The sequence below is a fragment of the Nicotiana tomentosiformis genome, chromosome 2, assembly GCF_000390325.3.
Source record: "Nicotiana tomentosiformis chromosome 2, ASM39032v3, whole genome shotgun sequence".
NCBI classification, from domain to species: Eukaryota; Viridiplantae; Streptophyta; class Magnoliopsida; order Solanales; family Solanaceae; genus Nicotiana; species Nicotiana tomentosiformis.
Genome location: NC_090813.1, coordinates 190270413 through 190286451, shown reverse-complemented (window position 1 = coordinate 190286451; position 16039 = coordinate 190270413). Strand labels below are relative to the sequence as shown.

At 40.8% G+C, this 16039-nt stretch overlaps 2 protein-coding genes across 16 annotated transcripts in view; both read right to left on the bottom strand.

Moving 5' to 3' along the window:
- Positions 1–16039, bottom strand: part of LOC104107800 (putative late blight resistance protein homolog R1A-3) — a 172873-nt gene that overhangs the window by 77556 nt on the left and 79278 nt on the right. The gene's annotated exons all lie outside the window — the stretch shown is intronic.
- Positions 15798–16039, bottom strand: part of LOC108942769 (putative late blight resistance protein homolog R1A-3) — a 54666-nt gene continuing 54424 nt past the window's right edge. For both annotated transcript variants that reach the window (XM_070196481.1, XM_033654441.2), the window contains exon 5: positions 15798–16035. In XM_070196481.1, the coding sequence (XP_070052582.1) occupies positions 16034–16035 (2 nt within the window). In that variant the 3' untranslated portion in view covers positions 15798–16033. The remainder of the gene's footprint in view (positions 16036–16039) is intronic.

Below are 16039 nucleotides of genomic sequence, written 5' to 3'. Positions count from 1 at the left end.
CCCGTAGGCTTAGTAGTCGAGTGAATGATTCGAACTCGAAGTAATGTAGCCCGTAGGCGTAATGGTCGAGTGAGTGCTTGCTCGAACTCGAAATAAAAGTAGCCCGTAGGCTTAGTAGTCGAGTGAATGATTCGAACTCGAAGTAATGTAGCCCGTAGGCATAATGGTCGAGTGGGTGCTTGCTCGAACTCAAAATAAAAGTAGCCCGTAGGCTTAGTAGTTGAGTGAATGATTCGAACTCGAAGTAATGTAGTTCGTAGGCGTAATGGTCGAGTGAGTGCTTGCTCGAACTCGAAATAAAAGTAGCCCGTAGGCTTAGTAGTTGAGTGAATGATTCGAACTCGAAGTAATGTAGTTCATAGGCATAATGGTCGAGTGAGTGCTTGCTCGAACTCGAAATAAAAGTAGCCCGTAGGCTTAGTAGTTGAGTGAATGATTCGAACTCGAAGTAATGTAGCCCGTAGGCGTAATGGTCAAGTGAGTGCTTGCTCGAACTCAAAATAAAAGTAGCTCGAAGGCTTAGTAGTCAAGTGAATGATTCGAACTCGAAGTAATGTATCTCGTAGGCGTAATGGTCGAGTGAGTGTTTGCTCGAACTCGCAATAAAAGTAGCCCGTAGGCTTAGTAGTCGAGTGAATGATTTGAACTTGAAGTAATGTAGCCCGTAGGCATAATGGTCGAGTGAGTGCTTGCTCGAACCTAAAATAAAAGTAGCCCGTAGGCTTAGTAGTTGAGTGAATGATTCGAACTCAAAGTAATGTAGCCCGTAGGCATAATGGTCGAGTGAGTGCTTGCTCGAACTCGAAATAAAAGTAGCCCGTAGGCTTAGTAGTCGAGTGAATGATTCGAACTCGAAGTAATGTAGTCCGTAGGCGTAATGGTCGAGTGAGTGCTTGCTCGAACTCGAAATAAAAGTAGTCCGTAGGCTTAGTAGTTGAGTGAATGATTCAAACTCGAAGTAATGTAGCCCGTAGGCGTAATGGTCGAGTGAGTGCTTGCTCGAACTCGAAATAAAAGTAGCCCGTAGGCTTAGTAGTCGAGTGAATGATTCGAACTCGAAGTAATGTAGTCCGTAGGCGTAATGGTCGAGTGAGTGCTTGCTCGAACTCGAAATAAAAGTAGCCCGTAGGCTTAGTAGTTGAGTGAATGATTCAAACTCGAAGTAATGTAGCCCGTAGGCGTAATGGTCGAGTGAGTGCTTGCTCGAACTCAAAATAAAAGTAGCCCGTAGGCTTAGTAGTTGAGTGAATGATTCGAACTCGAAGTAATGCAGTCCGTTGGCGTAATGGTCGAGTGAGTGCTTGCTCGAACTCGAAATAAAAGTAGCCCATAGGCTTAGTAGTCGAGTGAATGATTCGAACTCGAAGTAATGTAGCCCGTAGGCGTAATGGTCGAGTGAGGGCTTGCTCGAACTCAACATAAAAGTAGCTCGAAGGCTTAGTAGTCGAGTGAATGATTCGAACTCGAAGTAATGTATCTCGTAGGCATAATGGTCGAGTGAGTGTTTGCTCGAACTCGCAATAAAAGTAGCCCGTAGGCTTAGTAGTCGAGTGAATGATTCGAACTTGAAGTAATGTAGCCCGTAGGCGTAATGGTCGAGTGAGTGCTTGCTCGAACCTAAAATAAAAGTAGACCGTAGGCTTAGTAGTTGAGTGAATGATTCGAACTCAAAGTAATGTAGCCCGTAGGCATAATGGTCGAGTGAGTACTTGCTCGAACTCGAAATAAAATTAGCCCGTAGGCTTAGTAGTCGAGTGAATGATTCGAACTCGAAGTAATGTAGCCCGTAGGCATAATGGTCGAGTGAGTGCTTGCTCAAACTCGAAATAAAAGTAGCCCGTAAGGTTAGTAGTCGAGTGAATGATTCAAACTCGAAGTAATGTTGCCCGTAGGCGTAATGGTCGAGTGAGTGCTTGCTCGAACTCAAAATAAAAGTAGCCCGTAGGCTTAGTTGTTGAGTGAATGATTCGAACTCGAAGTAATGTAGCCCGTAGACGTAATGGTCGAGTGAGTGCTTGCTCGAACTCAAAATAAAAGTAGCCCGTAGGCTTAGTAGTCGAGTGAATGATTCGAACTCGAAGTAATGTAGTCCGTAGGCGTAATGGTCGAGTGAGTGCTTGCTCGAACTCAAAATAAAAGTAGCCCGTAGGCTTAGTAGTCGAGTGAATGATTCGAACTCGAAGTAATGTAGCCCTTAGGCGTAATAGTTGAGTGAGTGCTTGCTCGAACTCGAAATAAAAGTAGCTCGTAGGCTTAGTAGTCGAGTGAATGATTCGAACTCGAAGTAATGTATCCCGTAGGCATAATGGTCGAGTGAGTGTTTGCTCGAACTCGCAATAAAAGTAGCCCGTAGGCTTAGTAGTCGAGTGAATGATTCGAACTCGAAGTAATGTAGCCCGTAGGCGTAATAGTCGAGTGAGTGCTTACTCGAACTCAAAATAAAAGTATCCCGTAGGCTTAGTAGTCGAGTGAATGATTCGAACTCGAAGTAATGTAGTTCGTAGGCATAATGGTCGAGTGAGTGCCTGCTCGAACTCGAAATAAAAGTAGCCCGTAGGCTTAGTAGTCGAGTGAATGATTCGAACTCGAAGTAATGTAGCCTGTAGGCATATTGGTCGAGTGAGTGCTTGCTCGAACTCGAAATAAAAGTAGCCCGTAGGCTTAGTAGTCGAGTGAATGATTCAAACTCGAAGTTATGTATCCCATAGGTGTAATGGTCAAGTGAGTGTTTGCTCGAACTCGCAATAAAAGTAGCCCGTAGGCTTAGTAGTCGAGTGAATGATTCAAACTCGAAGTAATGTAGCCCGTAGGCGTAATGATCGAGTGAGTGCTTGCTCGAACTCGAAATAAAAGTGGCCCGTAGGCTTAGTAGTCGAGTGAATGATTCGAACTCGAAGTAATGTGTCCTGTAGGCGTAATGGTCGAGTGAGTGCTTGCTCGAACTCGTAATAAAAGTAGCCTGTAGGCTTAGTAGTGGAGTGAATGATTCGAACTCGAAGTAATGTAGCCCGTAGTCGTAATGGTCGAGTGAGTGCTTGCTCGAACTCGAAATAAAAGTAGCCCGTAGGCGTAGTAGTTGAGTGAATGATTCGAACTCAAAGTAACGTAACCCGTAGGCGTAATGGTCGAGTGAGTGCTTGCTCGAACTCGAAATAAAAGTAGCCCGTAGGTTTTGTAGTCGAGTGAATGATTCGAACTCGAAGTAATGTAGCCCGTAGGCGTAATAGTCTAGTGAGTTCTTGCTCGAACTCGAAATAAAAGTAGCCCGTAGGCTTAGTAGTCGAGTGAATGATTCAAACTCGAAGTAACGTCCCGTAGGCATAATGGTCGAGTGAGTGCTTGCTCGAACTCAAAATAAAAGTAGCCCGTAGGTTTAGTAGTCGAGTGAATGATTCGAACTCAAAGTAATGTAGCCCGTAGGCATAATGATCGAGTGAGTTCTTGCTCGAACTCGAAATAAAAGTAGCCCGTAGGCTTAGTAGTCGAGTGAATGATTCGAACTCGAAGTAATGTAGCCCGTAGGCGTAATGGTCGAGTGAGTGCTTGCTCGAACTAGAAATAAAAGTAGCTCAAAGGCTTAGTAGTCGAGTGAATGATTCGAACTCGAAGTAATGTATCTCGTAGGCATAATGGTCGAGTGAGTATTTGCTCGAACTCGCAATAAAAGTAGCCCGTAGGCTTAGTAGTCAAGTGAATGATTCGAACTCGAAGTAATGTAGCCCGTAGGCGTAATGGTCGAATGAGTGCTTTCTCAAACTCAAAACAAAAGTAGCCCGTAGGCTTAGTAGTTGAGTGAATGATTCGAACTCGAAGTAATGTAGCCCGTAGGCGTAATGGTCGAGTGAGTGCTTGCTTGAACTTGAAATAAAAGTAGCCCGTATGCTTAGTAGTCGAGTGAATGATTCGAACTCGAAGTAATGTAGTCCGTAGGCGTAATGGTCGAGTGAGAGCTTGCTCGAACTCGAAATAAAAGTAGCCCGTAGGCTTAGTAGTCGAGTGAATGATTCGAACTCGAAGTAATGTAGCCCGTAGGCGTAATGGTCGAGTGAGTGCTTGCTCGAACTCGAAATAAAAGTAGCCCGTAGGCTTAGTAGTCGAGTGAATGATTCGAACTCGAAGTAATGTAGCCCGTAGGTGTAATGGTCAAGTGAGTGCTTGCTCGAACTCGAAATAAAAGTAGCCCGTAGGCTTAGTAGTCGAGTGAATGATTCGAAGTCGAAGTAATGTAGCCCGTAGGCGTAGTGGTCGAGTTTATCTTAATTCTGTTTGCATAATCTCCAAATAGAGGAATTTTTCTTGGACATAAGATGTTGGCAAACTTTATTTGCAAGTCACTATACATATGTTTATGTTTCGCGTCTGGGTTCGGGCCAACTACATGAGCATGGTTCGTTTTGACCATTTGGCTCTTACAACTTTTCCTATTGGAAAACCCGTTGTTGTGAAATAACTTTCTTGCATCAGAACTTGATATATTTGAGGGCTAATGCCCCCCTCCCACAGTATTTTAGGTCGATTGTAAAGAGGACTAGGATACTGTTGTAAGCGCAATATGATCATTGGTTGCCTCATTAAAAACCTTGCCAAAAAAAACCCATTTGGGATAAAACCGGTCTAAGGGAAAAAAAGTGCAACGCGTGCTTTCGGATCTTAGGGTTCGTATTGAAGGATCCACCTTAGCTCATTATCGGACTTCTGCAGGGGTCAGTTTTGAAATGTAAATGAATATGGGAGGGTCGTACCTTAGCAGTAGTATCGTTTTAGATGTGACACATTCCAATTGCTTGATAATTGTTTGCCGTTTATAATGTCGAGCTTGTATGAACCCTTTCCGACATTCTCGAGAACCTGCTATGGTCCTTCTCAGTTCGGTCCTAGTTTTCCTTCGTTCGGATTTTGGGTATTGAGGGTAACTTTCCTCAGCACTACGTCCCCGGGCTTGAAATGGCAGAGCTTGGTTCTTCGAATATAATATCTTTCGATTCGTTGCTTTTGGGCGGCCAATTGGACGAGAGCAGCTTCTCGTTTTTTGTCCAATAATTCATTGATTCTTCTATCATGTATCAAAATCTGGTGCTGGGTTCACCGACTTCGACTGGTATCAATGCTTCGGACCCGTATACTAAGGAGAACGGGGTTGCCCCCATACTGGATTTTGACGTCGTTCTATATGCCCAAAGGACTTCGGGTAGGATTTCTCTCCACTTTCCTTTAGCATCGTTCAGCCTCTTCTTTAGGTTTTGAATGATAGTTTTGTTCGTTGATTTAGCCTGTCCGTTCCCACTGGGGTGATACGATGTTGATAATATCCTTCTTATTTTGTGGTCTTCGAAGAATTTCGTCACTTTACTGCCCATAAATTGTTTCCCATTGTCACATACTATTTCGGCGGGTTTTCCGAATCGACATACGATATGATCCCAGATAAAGTTTATAACTTCTCTCTCTCTTACTTTCTCGAACGCCTGTGCTTCAACCCATTTAGAGAAATAGTCAGTTATAAATAAAATGAATTTAGCTTTACTTGGGGTCGATGGTAGAGGGCCGACGATATCCATTCCCCATTTCATGAATGGCCATGGGGATAGGACTGAGTGAAGTTGTTCGCCGGGTTGATGGATCATTGGTGCAAACCTTTGACATTTGTCATATTTTCGAACAAATTCCTTCGCATCTTTGCCCATATCGATCCAATAATACCCTACCCTGATTATTTTTCGGACTAAAGGATCGGCACCGGAGTGATTCCCACAAGTGCCCTCGTGCACCTCACGTAAGATGTAATCGGTATCTCCTGGACCCAAGCATACCGCCAATGGTACATCGAATGTTCTTCAGTATAGCATTCCATCTGAAGCCAACGTAAATCAAGCAGCTTTAGTCCGTAGGGCCCTTGAATCTTTAGGGTCCGATGGGAGCTTTTCATTTTTTAAGTATTCAATATACTTATTTCTCCAATCCCTGGTTAAGCTAGTAGAATTTATCTCAGCGTGACCTTTTTCGATTACGGATCTTGAGAGTTGAACGACAGTCCCCGAGCTCAAGTCACCTTCCTCGACCGATGATCCCAAATTCGCAAGTGCATCAGCCTCACTGTTTTGCTCTCGTGGAACATGCTGTAAAGTCCATTGTTTGAAATGGTGCAAAGTGACATGTAGTTTGTCCAAATATCTTTGCATTCTATCTTCTCGAACTTCGAAGGTTTTGTTTACTTGACTTACCACCAACAAAGAGTCACATTTGGCTTCAATAACTTCTGCTCCCAAGTTTTTAGCTAGCTCGAGACCTGCAATCATGGCCTCATACTCGGCCTCGTTGTTAGTCAACCTGGTAGTTTTAATATACTGCCTAATAGTGTTACCCGTGGGCGGCTTTAAAACTATGCCTAGCCCGGATCCCTTCACATTCAAAGCCCCATCTGTAAAAAGGGTCCATACCCTCGATGACGTACCCGATTTCAAAAGGAGTTCTTTTTCGACTTCGGGTACGAGAGTCGGCGTGAAATCGGCCACGAAGTCTGCTAAACTTTGAGACTTGATGGCCGTAAGGGGTTGATATTCGATGTCGTACTCACTGAGTTCGATGGCCCATTTGGCCAGTTGGCCCAATAGTTCGGGCTTGTGCAAAATATTACGAAGTGGGTAAGTCGTTAATACGCATATGGGATGACATTGAAAGTACGGTCGTAATTTTCTAGAGGCGCTTATCAGTGCAAGTGCCAATTTTTCTAGGTGTGGATATCTAGTTTTTTCTTCTCCTAAGGTTCGACTTATATAATAAATGGGAAATTGCATACCTTGCTCTTCCCGAACTAGGACACCGCTCACTGCTATTTCCGATACTGCCAAGTATAAGCAAAGTTTTTCGTCTGTTTTTGAAGTGTGAAGTAGTGGTGGGCTCGACAGATATTATTTTAGTTCCTTTAATGCCTGTTGGCATTCCGGGGTCCAAGCGAAATCGTTCTTCTTTTTGAGTAAGGATAAAAATTTGTGACTTCGATATGATGATCTCGAAATGAATCGGCCTAAGGCCGCAATCCGTCCCGTTAGCCTTTGTACAGCTTTCACGCTGTCCACGATGGTGATGTTTTCGATGGCCTTGATTTAATCAGGGTTAATCTCGATTCCCCGATTCGACACCATGAAGCCGAGGAACTTGCCCGAACCGACCCCGAAAGCACATTTTTCGGGGTTGAGCTTCATGTTGTATTTCCTCAAGATCTCGAACGTTTCCTGCAAATGGGTCAGATGGTGCTCTGCATGCAGGGAATTAACTAGCATGTCATCAATATAAACTTCAATCGATTTACCAATTCGTCCCTCTAATATTTTATTTACTAAGCGTCGGTAAGTAGCCCCTACATTTTTTAGCCCGAAGGGCATCACATTATAATAATATGTTCCATATTTGGTGACAAATGAAGTCTTTTCCTGGTCCTCCGATTCATCTAGATTTGATTATACCCGGAATAGGCATCGAGAAAAGTAAGGATCTCGTGACCGGCCGTGGCATCGATCATGCGATCGATGTTGGGCAGCGGAAAAGAGTCTTTGGGACATGCTTTGTTCAGATCCTAATAATCCACACACATTCTAAGTTTGTTCCCTTTTTTAGGCACTACCGCTATATTGGCTAACCATTCGGGATATTTCACCTCCCGAATGGACCCTATCTTGAGAAGTTTGGTTACCTCGTCATTTATGAATGCGTGTTTTACCTCGGACTGGGTCTTCTCTTTTGCTTCACTGGTCTGAACATAGGGTCCAAGCTTAGCCGATGCGTCGTTACATCCGGTGGGATTCCTGTTATATCTGAATGGGACCAGGAAAATCAATCAATGTTATCGATAAGAAATTGAATAAGTTTCTTCCTAAGTTCGGGGCTCAACCCCATTCCCAGGTATACCTTTCGTTCGGGCCAGTGCTCGATTAGTATAACTTGCTCCAGTTCCTCAATTGTTGATTTGGTGGCGTCGGAGTCATCGGGAATCATGAAGGATCGAGGGATCCTCTGATCATCATTTTCTTCGATCTTCTGGTTATCTGGTTCGGTTGAAGCCGATGTATGTGATTGCTATTTGGTATCTCGTTTCCCTTCTGAGCCCAATCCCATTACTGGCGAAGGCGAGGATATTGGTTTCGCTTCCTCGACGGCGAACATTTCTTTCTCGGCTGGTTGTTCTCCGTACACTATTTTTACTCCTCTCGATGTTGGGAATTTGAGGACCTGGTGTAGGGTCAAAGGTACAACTCTCATGTTGTGGATCCATGGCCTTCCGAAAAGGGCGTTGTATCTCATGTCGCCTTCGATCACGTGAAACTTTATTTCCTGGATGGTTCCAGCCACGTTTATTGGTAGAATTATCTCGACTTTGGTGGTTTGACATGCCATATTGAATCCGTTTAGAACCAGGGATGCGGTTACGATCTGGTCCTGAAGGTCGAGCTGTTCTATGACCTTTAATCTGATGATGTTGGCCGAGCTACCTGGATCAATCAACACACGCTTAACTTTAGTTTTAATCATGAGTACGGATATTACCAGTGTATCATTATGAGGTTGTATGACTCCTTATGCATCTTCATCATTGAAGGACAAAGTTCCTATGGGTGTGTAATCTTGAGGTCGAGATCGCTTTTCTCTTCGATGTTTTAGTGCGTTTAAGCACTGGTCCATGAAGGGTATCGGCATCGCCGATGATCATCTGAATGATGTGTTGTGGTTCTTCTTGTTCTTTTTGCTTGCCGAAATCCCTGTTTTTAAAATGGTTCTTCGCCCTATCGCTCAAAAATTCCCGAATATGCCCTTTGTTAAATAACCGGGCTACATTCTTCTCTTAGTTGCCTGCAATCTTCCGTTCTGTGGCCATGATATTCGCACGTTTGATTGGGATTCCTCTGGGCAGGATCGGTCTGCATGGGTCGAGACCATTTAGTGTCTTCGATGTGTCCAATAGCTGATACGATGGCGGATTCATCAACGCTGAAGTTATATTCCGATAACCGAGGTGCTTCCTTAGATCCGACAGGCCTATCGAAACTACTTCTGTTTATCAGCCCCCGGGACCCTTGACCTCGATCACTTCTTTTGCTATTTTGCCTGAGGTTATGTCTCGATTTACTGACTTTGTGGCTTTCGTTGTACGGTTGGTATCGATCTCCAATCCGACCTCGTTCCCGATTAGTATCCCTTCGAACAACGGGTTCAGACCCCAATTGATCATCTTCGACCCTAATTTTCGATTGGTACCAATTGTGTACGTCGGCCCATGTGATAGCTGGGTATTCAATCAAGTTATGCTTTAATTGTCGTGAAGCCGTCGAACTTCGCTCGTTCAAACCTTGAGTGAAAGCCTGAACAGCCTAATCGTCTGTGACTGGTGGCAAGTCCATTCGTTCCATTTGAAAACGAGATACGAACTACCTCAGCATCTCATTATCCTTTTGTCTTACCTTGAAGAGGTCCGATTTCCTCGTTGCGACTTTTATGGCGCCGACATGTGCTTTCACAAAAGAATCTGCTAACATGGCGAATGAGTCGATGGAATTTGGCGGTAGGTTGTGATACCAAATCATTTCCCCCTTCGAGAGGGTCTCTCCGAATATTTTTACCATCACAGATTTGATTTCATCGTCTTCTAAATCATTGCCCTTGATGGCACATATGTAAGAAGTGACATGCTCGTTGGGATCGGTCGTTCCGTTATATTTGGGAATTTTGGGCATACGAAATTTTTGGGGAGTGGTTTCGGGGCTGCGCTCGAGGAAAAAGGTTTTTGCACGAATTTTTTTGAATCCAACCCTTTTATCATTGGTGGAGCTCCCGGGATCTGATCGACCCTAGAGTTATAAGTTTTTACTTTTTTATCATTGGCTTCGGCTCGCTTTGTGAGTTCCTCGAGTAATTTAGCAATTTCGGGAGTAGTCCCCAATTCTTGCTCATTTGACTTCACTATGGCTGGTTCCGTTCTGTGGGTGATTTCTCGTGGTGGATTGTGCTCCGTCCTGCTTTGTAGCTGGGTTTGGCTCTGCAATTGAGCTATTGCTGTCTATTGGGCTTGCAACATTTCGAAAATCATACGCAAGCTAACACCGTTTTCCTCGTCGTTATGGGTATCTCGAGCCGCAGACCGAGTGCCACCATGGATGCTATTCTCGGGTTCAGCATGTAGGTTTGCCTCAATAGCTACATGCGAATTGATATCAATTGGCGCTCTGATTCGATCTCCAATAGGGTTCACAAGTGGTCTTTCAGTACTGGTTGTCAAGTTGTTATTTTCGTCTTGAAGACGGCCCCGTTATCGATCGGTGAAGCCATTTGATCGATGGTTAGTCGTAGCTAATCCGAAATCCAAGATTTTTTCAGAAACAAGCGCAAAACACAATGGCGTGTTTTGTTCAGATTCGTATCAAATAACCACTATTATCCTTGGCCCCACGGTGGGCGCCAAACTGTTTACCTGAAAAATGGATAGAGTTGAATTTATACGTAGTTCCAAGGATATATGGCGCAACTTAATACAAATTATAAGGATAAATAGAAATATAAATATGGATTGCAAAGAATGCGAAATAGATAAGGTTGTAAAGAAAATGAATCTTAGGACTCAACAAGTAGAATCAATTTAAGAAGCCTGAAAGAACAATTCTTTACTATGGGAAAATATAGTGTTTTTATTACAATGTAAGCCTGGAAAAATTTGTCTTTACAGAAATGATAACCATGCCCTTTATAGTAGAGGGACTTTGCTCTAAGCATAATAAAAAAAATACTCAGTGGGAGACCCATGATAAATCAGCTTTTCCACAATTTCTGCCAAGATTCTCTCTAGTGGGATTGCAACGGCTTTTTTCTGCGAGCTCGATCTTGCCTAGAGCCCTCGATTTTGGTTTGAGCTCGATTCTGACTCGAGCTCTTGAATTGATTCAGGGTCAATGTTGGTTGATCTTTGGATCATAAGCATGATCTCGATAACGATGTCGAACTCGACATGGATTGGCCCCTCAGGTTCGAGGCTTGTTTGTTCCATCTTCAGAATCTCACTTCGATCGATCATCGTTCGAACTTGATCGGACGTGCGAAGACCGAAATCTATTTCGACCGTATACAATATGATTCCTTATTTAAAATGCTAATTATGTCTATTTTTTAATATCTGAGAAGTAATTTTTGTATTTGCAAATTCAAAATACCTATTAAGTTGACCCGAATAAACTCAAATAAATCGAATAAACATTCCTAACAAATTCCATATTAGTCATTACAAGGTATACATTAAAAGAAATTATGGCATGCGCTACCTTCAAATTCTAGATCCGCCTCTGATTGTACGGTTGAGCAACATTAAGGGCGCTGCCGATTCAAGTGTAACGCTTAGCAAGAAAAAGTGTTGGCCTCATATTAAAGAAGAAAAGAAATCGTAGGTGTGAGATGCTGACAATTATTAGTGTGAATACAAAGAAAACAGTAGGAAAAAATAAAGAAAAAGAATCACAGATTGATAACAATGTAACATTGACACCAACTGGCAAAAATATCTGACCCCATTTCAGGAAAAAAACGTTGTAGAAAGTAACAAACTAAGAAAGCAAAAAGTGAAAGTAGAAATAGTACTAAGTCTTACAAAATTAAAATGCAAAAACTCCATCACCACAACACTTAGAAAGTAATATACCAAAAAATTTTATATGTACGGTTCAAAGATTAATACACAATCACACAGATACAAATATGCAAAAGAATAAAGAATTTGCCGATCTTAAATAGACAACGAGAAAAATTGCAAACTTGAAAAGGCAGGGGGGTTAGGTTGAAAAAATACTTGAGACAGTGAGAATCGATGTAGGAGTTTTGTTCTAAAAAGGAATATTTTAAGAATAAAATAGTAAAATTCTTGATCAAACTTAAAGTGCTTATAAGCTAAAAATTCATAAGCGGTGGGTGACCAGCTTTTTGTTTTTGACTTATAAGCACTTTTAACTTTACCTAACGTGTAGATAAGCCGAAAAGGCTTATTAAGCTAATTTGATCAGTTTATAAGCTTAGCCAAACACCCTCCTTGCAAGATGGCCGATGTCACCACCATGTTAAAACCCCCAAATTTCTCCGCCACTACCACAAGGCGTATATAGCACCCCCCCCCCCCCCCCTCCCTTCCCTTAGTGCCATAATCCACCAAGAGGCCACTCAACACACAATTTCAAAATCATCACTAAGCCATCGAAGCACCAAGTTGAAGATAGTGTAACTAGATTTTTAAGAAAACAATTATTAAAACAATTCAGTAATTGCATATTCATTCTAAATGATTTGAAAAGTAAACAAATTTGTGAAATTCATTAGTTGTAGAAAATTTTCCTATTATCGGTCCACAAATTTGCAAGAAAAATAGCCAGGTTGTGCAGGAAGTCACTCGCTGGAAAGTTTTCCGACCATCGAAACCCATTTTTTTCTGGCCAAATTTTGCATAACTTTCATCAGGGGTCCACCATATTAATAGCAGATTCCGCCATTTATGATTATATTCTTCTTGCATAACAACAAACTAAACAATAATATCGAATTTGATAAATAAAAAAGAAAAAGGACAGAAAACAAAATGTGGAAAGAATTTTGTGAGAGTAGGGGTGGTCACATTTTGGAAGAAGGTAATTGGAGGAAGAGAAAGGAAAGAAAAAGAAAGAATAAAAGAATAGAATAATAAAATAAAAAATAAAGGAAAGAATAAAAAAAGATTAAACAAAATTCTTAATGAAATGTAGATTGCGTGTGGCTTCAATCAACATATGATATGGTTGTGGCCTTTTAAAGGTGTAACAATTCTGTTTTAAAATAGTTCAAGGGGTAATAGGACCCCGAAAAGAAAAGATGTGTAGTTAGTACTTCGGTCATAGGGACGGGGTACTTATGCATTTTCCTAACCAATTTTCTTTACTCTAGAAGTGAAAAAAGTTGTATTAATTTTTGTTAGCTTTTCTATTTTGTGTGGTCCTATCCCTCAAGAATTGGAAAAAAGAAGAGCAGTGAATCCGGAAATGAGACCAGAATCGCCAAACTTTACATATATAGGACAGTGGCAAGATGGAGGTTCGACGACCCTGACTTTGTTTGGATAATTGATGAACGCCATATAGTAACGGGAATTGCTCTGTGGCTTCTGTTTAGGAAGAGTGCAGGTATTAGTTCTATGTTTAATCTTTCTCCTACATTTATTTGCTTGAGCCTCGTGTAGTTGCAGTGCTGGTTGTTGTGGGAACATTGGGAGCTAAATGTTATGAGAGAGGATTGAAGCTCATATGACCATCTATTATACACTTTCAAATAAAGAGTTTAAACTCTTCGCGTTGTGCTGTTATATTATATTTTTGGGTGCGAGGCGGCACGTTTAAACTCCTGGCAGACTTTTGTATCATTATGTAGAAGTTCTTTTTTTTTTTTTATTCTCTTTCTAGTGACATGTTCTTCTGATGAAATGGTGTGGTTATGTAATTCTTACAGACTAATTAATTATGTAATGTATGGTTAAACATTAGTTGTAATTCTGTCTGAAAATTAATATGTATCAAGTCATTAATTTTTGTCATGTCTTGTAAACTAATGCAAATGGAATTCCATTTGTTGAACTTATATAGATAGTATCTGCTACTTATATGCTCTTGTCAAGATACTATTTTTAGTGTTGACTATTCTTTGATATGTATTGATAATGTATAGTAACCAGAATTTATCTTTCTCCTGCATTTATTTGGCCGAGCCTCGTGTAGTTGCGGTGCTTGTCATGGTGGGAACATTGGGAGCTTATAATATAAGTTGCTGCCAGAACACAATGACCCCAGAATTTTAAAGGGATGTATACCCTTGAAATCTAAGAGCCCTTGCCACCTCCGAACATGTCTATGCTTCCTCTCAGCTATGCCATTTTGCTGAGGTGTGTAGATACATGTTCTCTGATGTACTATGTCATATGAGTGAAATACTCTTGATAGTCATGATTCACACATTCTGTTCTATTCTCTGATCTAAGCACGTTTACATTTCTATTAAACTGAGTATGTACTAATTGCAGAAATGTTCTCAAATAACAATGATATCATTTTTAATTTCAACAGGTATAACCATGTCATCCGAGAATGATCAACAACAATAGTCAATAGTAACATTTTATTTTCATCAAAGGTTTGTATACCATATGGTCCTCATACATCAATGTGTATCAAATCAAACACTGCAGTAGCTCTAGTAATACTATTTCTGAAGAGTAATCTAGTGTGCTGAACTAAGGGACACACAATACAATCTTTCAAGGCTTTTCCACAAGTGTCTATAGACAAATGAAAATTTTGGTTTATTGCACTAGTTAGGAAGAAAAAGCACATTATCTACTAAGTCTTCGTTACTTAGCTCACACGATCCTATATGAGTTATAAAAGTAACACCTTCATTGAGCAAATGAACTCTTTTGGCCTTTGCTTCATTAACCTTAATCTTATTAAGCAACAAGATAACAGCAGATATTATATGGTTGGCTGCACCAGTGTTAATTAAATCATATAATATGTATTCTTTTGTAAATCAAATTGTTCTACTTCAAATTGTTGTTGTTGTATACTCTCTTATCTTTTTTTGGCATGGCTTGAATTGTTTGCATATCGTACGTTACATCATTGCTGACTCTCTGATATGATGGACAATAAGGAAGTGAAACAAAAGGTGGGCAACCTTTGAAAGTTATCCTATATTTGGTTTTTAAGTTTTTCAAATCTTTCAAGAAATACCATCACTAACATGTGAAAACTCTTCCAATCCAACAAGATTTGGGATCTTTAGTGGCTATATCTAATGATCAAGATGTTTCAATAGGTGCTGCTATACAGCATTAGGCTTCATCTGTAACAGTAAGTGTTATTAGAAATCCTATTCATACATCAATCCCGTATATATCCCATCTCAGAACTTCAGACTAATGTGGATAGGAAAGATGCAGTGTTTAATTTGAGTGCTACCGCTACTGGTAGTTGTGATAGTATAAGGGAAGTTGAAAGAATTAATCCAAATGTGCAAGAGCCATTAGGTAGATGGCTCTCACCTCCTTCACTGATACATTCTGCTTTGAAATAATAACTTATTTGAGCTCAAGATAGAAGAAGTCTTGGGAATTTAAAAAGCAGTGGAAGCCTGATGCATACACTTAGTGAAATAATAACTTATTGTGTGATGATTGTAACACATTTGATCTTTTTTGATTTGTACTTCTTTACATTCTTGTTTGGAAAGGGTTTCGTCCCTCTCTACCATCAGTAAGGTAAGGCGTGAGGGTTACATTTGCACCTCTACTATCAGATACTATTAGTTATAGTTACCCTCCGTTATACTTTCCCAAGGTACTTACCCTCGCCTTTGCCATTTTTAATACCCTGCACCTAATGGACCAACAGAAAACAATTGGTTAACGGAAAATAATTGCTTAGTAATACCTTTATGTACACTTAACACCATATTGATGTACCCTAATAAAAATGATTTCACTTGTAAAAGGGAAAACAGAAGATGTAGCATTATAGTGAATTTAACGGAAAGTGAAACTATAGTTATTTTCTATACAAGAAGAAAAACTGAAAGTACTCATCACATTTGTTGAAATAGCAGGTCAAGATACAACACATGGCATCTAGTGGTGAAATATATCTGATGCAATGAAAGACAATTTTCTACAACATCTGAAAGCCAGCAATCCTATGTATATGCAAACAATTCAAGCCATGCCAAGAAAGAAAAGAGAGTACACAAAAACAACAATCTGAAAGAACAAAGCTTGGAATACATAAACTAGAGTACCTGTTTTAAGCATACAAAATGAAGAAAAAGTAGGGAAATTAGACAAAAGTCATATAATAATAATTGATATCAATACAAATCCATCACTTATTCACCACACAGCAGAGTAAAAGAAAGGAGTGAAATAGCAGGGGAAAATGCAATAGGTCTCTGAGGATTCATCTTTAGCCTCAAAAGCTGGATGTATATCTTACATGCTCTCTGC